The 7,845-nt window shown below is 27.5% G+C and overlaps 1 protein-coding gene across 2 annotated transcripts in view; it reads left to right on the top strand.

Moving 5' to 3' along the window:
• The first annotated feature begins 326 nt into the window (after nucleotides 1–326).
• Nucleotides 327–7,845, top strand: part of LOC100166770 (BRCA1-associated RING domain protein 1) — an 18,233-nt gene continuing 10,714 nt past the window's right edge. The window contains exons 1-5 of one of the 2 annotated variants that reach the window (XM_029491317.1): nucleotides 327–788; nucleotides 1,333–1,493; nucleotides 2,943–3,077; nucleotides 3,470–3,635; nucleotides 4,262–4,411. In XM_029491317.1, coding sequence (XP_029347177.1) covers nucleotides 726–788; nucleotides 1,333–1,493; nucleotides 2,943–3,077; nucleotides 3,470–3,635; nucleotides 4,262–4,411 — 675 coding nt within the window. In that variant the 5' untranslated portion in view covers nucleotides 327–725. Of the gene's footprint in view, nucleotides 789–1,183; nucleotides 1,203–1,332; nucleotides 1,494–2,942; nucleotides 3,078–3,469; nucleotides 3,636–4,261; nucleotides 4,412–7,845 lie in introns of those variants that run through there. The other variant, XM_029491318.1, reaches the window with a different exon arrangement.

Raw genomic sequence — 7,845 nt, 5'->3', positions numbered from 1 at the left:
ATATTAGATATTTTAGATAATAGAATATTATTGTGTTGTCTAAGTTATCACTTTCTGGAATTTAACCACGGTTTAAGGTATAATATTATGTACAACCGTGATTTCAACTTTGGGATCATGGCTAAATAACATTATTTAGCCATGTTTGGGATTATAGTATCCATGGAATATGGATTTTCGGGACAAGTACCCCTATCCCGTTTACAAAATATTATGATAAAATGATAAACCGTGATAATTTTATGGCGGGAATCATGATTATAACAATACACATTATACATACTTGGATATCCTTCGTATCATTGTTATTAATTGTTACTTAATTATTCAATGTTCTATGATCATACATATTTTTGGATTAATTCTCTGAACTTGTCTATAAACCTTGCATTTCAGATAATATCTTAATTCGTAAATTGATTGAAATTAATGCTTATTTACCTACTTACTTAAAAGTTAAAAGTATTATTATTTATTATAATCATAAATTATAGTGATATTAATATTATTCTTTTTGTTTCATTAATTCTAGTTAATTTTTATTTACCAATATTATCAATATTTGTGCTCATAACTATCTTCATTCTATGCTCATACCTAACCTCGGGCTCACTTTTCTACGCCTCTACGGTCGACTATGTTTGTACGCATGGTTCTTGTTCCTTAATTCTTCTACGCTCATCGTGTCCAACACTTTGTCTTGACGTCTTCCGTGGTTAGCGGTAATGGAGTTTTCACTTAGCGAAAAGCCTGGACCAGCGGCTGATGAACATACCACAGAACGCAGCGTAAGTTATATCAAGTTGTACCATGTGTGGTCCTACATGTTGGGGTGATCAATGGTACTGTCTTTTGTGCCGAAATTGAATTCCCTAAGTATTTGAATTAATGTCTAGTAAATCACGGAGTAAAAATTAAAAATTACTGTATAATTCCTATGTTTACCGAGAATGCAACGCTTTAAAGTTTAAACACTAAATACAAATTAGTGAGTATTAGACTACACAATACTGTACATTGTCTACTGTTAGTGATCACTTGATAGTAGGTTAGATCAGACAACAGATTGATACCATATGTGAAACATTATTAATCTTTCTCAATGTCCTAAATCAATATAATATAGTATGCGCTTGACTTCTTACATAATACATAGACACAAATATTAAGTAAAATTATGTTTGATAATCTTAATCACTTAGGTTGCTGAATAAATATTTAAAATTGTATCTTAAATTGTCATTTATTTTTTTATTTAATTTTCTAGAATTGTGCCTTTTTATAACATATTAATTACGTACAATTATAATAACAAATTTTTTTCTTTTATAGGCAAAGTTGATTACAACTGAGAGCAATGTTAGTGAATGCATGACAAGAATTAAGACATCGCGAGAAAGTGAAATTTACTTGTACAATTCTGAATATTTAAAGAATAATTATGATAAATATATCAGAGATGATTTCTTATATGCATTTGGAGCATTTTATTGGTAAGTTCTAATCTATTTTATTATAAATTTTATTGTGGAACCTCAATGAGTCAAAAACCTTATAAAGTCAAAATAAATGACGTTCCCTTATCCTTAACCTAAACTTTTTTTTTCTATTGTGGTTAACCATAGAGGTACAAGGAGGTACTTCACCCTTTCGGGCCATCCTTCTCCTTGTAGCCATATCATTTATCGAACAATACAATTTAAACTTAATGGCCTCGCCTAACAAGAGTTATGAGTGTTTTAAAATTTAAAATTATTTGTACATCTTAAAATATTCATAACTAGCTTTAAAATAAAAAATAATAATAAAAAGCCCTTGACATCATCTAGATAAATAATCTTACCTTTAAATTTTATAAGAGGTTAATTCACTCTAATTTTTAAACGAACGGAGCTAAATACGATCTGCTGAGCATACAATTTTTTATGTTTCGTACTTGTTGGTTCTATTATGTAGCATTGGCTCAATATTGTCTCAGGGTTCAGTTGACTTCTGATGATGTACTCTAATTATCTACGGCAGAGGCGGCTCCAGGGAGGGAGCCCTAGGGGCCGCGGCCCCCCCAAGCCCGTATTTATAAAAATGTATATTGTTAACAAAAAATGCATATTAAATTATTATAATATTGTCATATGGACTAGGTGGGCCATAGAGGTATGACGGTGTATACGATGTACCTGCTGGGTAAATGGACTAAAAATAGACGACTTGAATTTGTGTTGTAAAAATTGTTGTTTTCTTTTTGTTATAAGATTTTATGAAATTATAAGTTTGCCCCCCCCCCTAACCAAGGCTCTGGAGCCGCCCCTGCTCTACGGTGATGCCACCAACAGTCGCATCGAAAGATTGCATGCTCTGTGTCATCAATTATCAGCGTCCTGTTTCAGCTGTGTCCCACTTCTCCTGCCATTTCCTGTACGTTTCGTTTCATTCCTCCCAATCGCTTTATTTCCTTCCTGCTTCTAATTTTTTTACATAAGTCCTCTTCCTCTCTTAAGCAAGCAGGTATGCTGGGATTATTGCTACCATTATTGTATGAGTTGAGACCGTCATATATGCCATCGCTAGACCGTAGACCAATCGTCCTTTGTGGTATTAATACAGTGCTCACATTTTAATTATATTTCAGCTCATCTGACCATACCGGAGCGACATAGAGTGGTTGACTATTCACAACCATTGCTAGCAGTTGCTTTTTGTAACTGATATTTAATTTAATTTATGTAATTTATATTATTATTTTAAAAGTTAAATTGTAAATTTCTATTAAGTATTCAAAGAGTTATATAAGTTTAAAAGTTTAGGCAGGAAACCGGTAGAAGATTATGCTACAAAAATAGGCAGGCATTACATTGAACTAGGAAAAAGACAGAAAGATATTTTGTAAAACATATGATTGTTTGGCTGTAACGAGTCTGTATTGTTTTTTCTTATAATTTTAGTGATAAAGTAATGAAGATTCCTCATTTAGACCGCATATTGAAAACTGAATGTTATCATCGTGAAACAGAAATTAAATATAGACATTATGAGTTTGCAACATACATGGAAAATATAATAACATGGCTTGATCTTAAGTAAGTTATTTTGTTATATCTATTAATATATTTTAAAAAAAAACATTGAATAAAATGATTGCGAAGATTAATTATATCATATTATTAAGTGCATAATATAATTGTTACTGTTAACACATTTTTAAAATTAATATTGAAGTTTCATAAAGTTCCTAAATTTAAAAAAAATTGCATTCAGTTTAAGGTTTTTAACTATTTTATTTGAATGGAAATAACAATAAATAATTGTTTATATTATATATTATAACAATTGGTACTAGTGGTTAGTGGTATTACACTTCCTTCAGCTTTAGTTAGTGGTTTTAGTCTGCTTCTTTGATCGAGATTTTTATGTCTACCAAGTATTTTACAATGGTTATTAAAAATTACTTAATAATTTGTATGATTTCAAGATTAAAATACTACAATGAAGAATCATCAAAATCTAATAAAAAAATACATGAACAGTTCAACACAAGTTCTCAAGAACTAAATGATAAATTAAGATCTGTAGCAAATTCTCAAAATGATATAATAACATCGCAAGACATAACTACTTCAAAAACTGAAGATTTTCCTGTAAGTGCAACTAATGATCACGATACTCAAATTGTCATGGTATTTAATATTATGATAACTGAATAATTGATAATTAATATTAGTTATAATTTAATTATATTTTAAATGTTTAGCAAAATACTCTTAATGAATCAATATTGTCAGAAATAACTTCTCCAAAACATAATTTTGCTGGAAGTTTAACTAATAATAATTACAAGAAAGGAATCGATATTAGAGGTGTTCCGCGTACTCGGCAATTATTCGGTGGCCGAGTACTTGATATCAAATTTAGGACTGGCCCTCACTCGGTACCCATCATGGTTCATAATACTAAATTTTTACCCGGTCCTTAATTGGTACCAGTTTAATACATACATTTTTACAAAACTAAAAGAAATAGACTTCAGCCTCAGAATATTGAATAATTTGTTGTTCATTCACCATAATATAAATAAATTTTAAATTTAAATTATTTTTATTGTATAATCAATTTACTCGATATCCAATTTATAACAAATTATCTAACCGGAACATCTCCAATCAATATAGTATTAAATTATGGATATAGATTAAGATTTAACAACCTATTCAGCTAATAGGCTTATGAAATCTTACAAAACAGTAAATTATTTAAAATATATCAGGTAAATAATACTCAAAATAAAATAAAAACATCGCCAGATGTAACTTCTCCGAAACAAGTTACTCAAATAATAACATCGCCCGATATAACTTTTCCAAAACATGATACTCTTGAAAATTCAACTAATGATCACAAGAAAGGAATTGATAAGGTATTAACTATTATACATTTTTGATTATTAAATATTTACCAAACCGTAAATTATATTAAAAATTTCAGGTAAATAATACTCAAAATAAAAATATAACATCGCCAAATGTAATTTTTCCAATACATGATACTCTTGAAAATTCAACTAATGATCACAAGAAAGGAATTGATAAGGTATTAATTATTATACATTTTTGATTATTAAATATTTACCAAACCGTTAATTATATTAAATATTTCAGGTAAATAATGCTCAAAATAAAATAATAACATCGCCTGATGCAACTTTTCTAAAACATGATGTTCCTGGTAGTTCAACCAATGACTACGAAACTGAAATTTCTATGGTACTTAATACTTGCTATATTTTTGCATTCTATTTTTTCCTTTTTTCATGCATGTTATGCAATTTTTTGTGCATATTGTGCATTTTTTACACCTCAACTTATGAGCTCTGCATATTTCTAAGCTATATATATTTTAAATGTTTAGGAAAATAGTTTAAGTAATTTAAAAACTTATTCAAAACGTAAATCTAATAGAAGTACAACTAATGATCACAATAAAGGAATTGATAAGGTATTAATTATTATTATACATTTTTGATTATTAAATATTTACCAAACCGTAAATTATATTAAAAATTTCAGGTAAATAATACTCAAAATAAAAATATAACATCGCCAAATGTAACTACTCCAGAACATGATACGCTTGGAAATTCAACTAATGATCACAAGAAAGGAATTGATAAGGTATTAATTATTATACATTTTTGATTATTAAATATTTACCAAACCGTAAATTATATCAAATATTTCAGGTAAATAATGCTCAAAATAAAATAATAACATCGCCTGATGCAACTTTTCTAAAACATGATGTTCCTGGTAGTTCAACCAATGACTACAAGACTGAAATTTCTATGGTACTTAATACTTGCTATAATTTTGCGTTCTATTTTTTCCTTTTTTCATGCATGTTATGCAATTTTTTGTGCATATTGTGAATTTTTACACCTCAACTTATGAGCTCTGCATATTTCTAAGCTATATATATTTTAAATGTTTAGGAAAATAGTTTAAGTAATTTAAAAACTTATTCAAAACGTAAATCTAATAGAAGTACAACTAATGATCACAAGAAAGGAATTGATAAGGTATTAATTATTATACATTTTTGATTATTAAATATTTACCAAACCGTAAATTATATTAAAAATTTCAGGTAAATAATACTCAAAATAAAAATATAACATCGCCCAATGTAACTACTCCAGAACATGATACGCTTGGAAATTCAACTAATGATCACAAAAAAGGAATTGATAAGGTATTAATTATGATTACGTTATAGATTATTAAATATTTATTAAACCGTAAATTATATTAAATATTTCAGGTAAATAATGTTCAAAATAAAAAAATAACATCATTAGATGTTACTTCTCCAGAACATGATACTCTTGGAAATTCAACTAATGATCATAAGAAAGGAATTGATACGGTATTAATTATGATTACATTATAGATTATTAAATAATTACCAAACCGTAAATTATATTAAATATTTCAGGTAAATAATACTCAAAATAAAAATATAACATTGCCAAATTTAACTACTCCAAAACATGGTACTCTTGGAAATTTAACTAATGATCACAAGAAAGTAATTGATAAGGTATTATATTATGATTACATTATAGATTATTAAATATTAATTAAACCGTAAATTAAATTATATTCCTGATATGTTCAACCAATGAATATGAGACAAAAATTTCTATGGTACCTTATACTTGCTACATTTTTGCATTCTATTTTTTCCTTTTTTCATGCATGTTATGCTATTCATTCTATTATTTGCGTTCATGCATGATATAATATTTTTTATGTTTATTGTGCATTTTTTACACCTCACCTTCTGAGCTCTGCATATTACTGAACTATAAATATTTTAAATGTTTAGGAAAATAATCTTAGAAAAACTTATCCAAAACGTAATTCTACTAGAAGTACAACTTATGATCACAAGAAAGGAATTGATAAGGTATTAATTATTATTACATTACAGATTATTAAATATTTACCAAACCGTAAATTATATTAAATATTTCACGTAAATAATGCTCAAAATAAAATAATAACATCGCCTGATACAACTTTTCTAAAACATGATGTTCCTGGTAGTTCAACCAATGAATACGAGACTGAAATTTCTATGGTACTTAATACTTGCTATATTTTTGCATTCTATTTTTTCCTTTATTCATGCATGTTTGCAATTTTTTGTGCATATTGTGCATTTTTTACACATCAACTTATGAGGTCTGCATATTTCTATACTATATATATTTTAAATGTTTAGGAAAATAATCTAAGTAATTTAAAAACTTATTCAAAACGTAATTCTATTAGAAGTACAACTAATGATCACAAGAAAGGAATTGATAAGGTATTAATTATTATACATTTTTGATTATTAAATATTTACCAAACCGTTAATTATATTAAATATTTCAGGTAAATAATGCTCAAAATAAAACAATATCATCGCCAGATGCAACTTTTCTAAAACATGATGTACCCGGTAGTTCAATCAATGAATACGAGCCAGAAATTTCTAAGGTACTTAACCCGTTGTTGGTATCGCTATGCAAAGTCCTGTCATTGGTCTTGAGTGAGCGCTGCGCTCACCTCATTGTTTTTTCATCATTACTTATTATATAATGAACATAAAAATTGAAAACAACAACAAATTATTTATAGTTTAATCTTTTACAAATAATGTTCTTACAATTTTTCTTGATTATAAATTTATTGTTATCCACTAAAAATTAATTATTAATATTTTATACATAATTATATAATAATATAATCATTATCATTGATCTTCGCCCTAATGGTCTGGAATATTTTGCTGATTATTATACGGTACATATATGAATGTTGTGTGCTCCTTAAAAATAGGTCTGAGTTTACAAAAAAAATTTGGTTGACCTATTGAGTGAGTGCAACGCTCAATTTATGGATATTAACAACATTGCATGTTGATATCTAATCAAGAATTATTTATAAAATTATTTGCAAAAGTATAATTAAACATGTGTCGATTAAAGGAATAGATAGTATCAAATGAATCAAGTAATAAATAAATAAGTGGCTCACAAAATACTAACGAGATGAGTGCTGCGACCACTGATGGGTTAATAATTGCTACATTTTTGCATTCTATTTTTTTACTTTATTCATGCATGTTATGCAAATTTTTGTGTATATTCTGCATTTTATACACCTCAACTTATGAGCTCTGCATATTTCTAAACTATATGTATTTTAAATGTTTAGGAGAGTAATCTAAGAAAAATAAAAACTTATCCAAAACATAATTCTACTAGAAGTACAACTAATGATCACAAGAAAGGAATTGATAAGG

The sequence above is a fragment of the Acyrthosiphon pisum genome, chromosome A3, assembly GCF_005508785.2.
Source record: "Acyrthosiphon pisum isolate AL4f chromosome A3, pea_aphid_22Mar2018_4r6ur, whole genome shotgun sequence".
NCBI lineage: Eukaryota > Metazoa > Arthropoda > Insecta > Hemiptera > Aphididae > Acyrthosiphon > Acyrthosiphon pisum.
The sequence above is the reverse complement of the archived record's forward strand: the minus strand, read 5'-3'. Positions and strand labels throughout refer to the sequence as shown.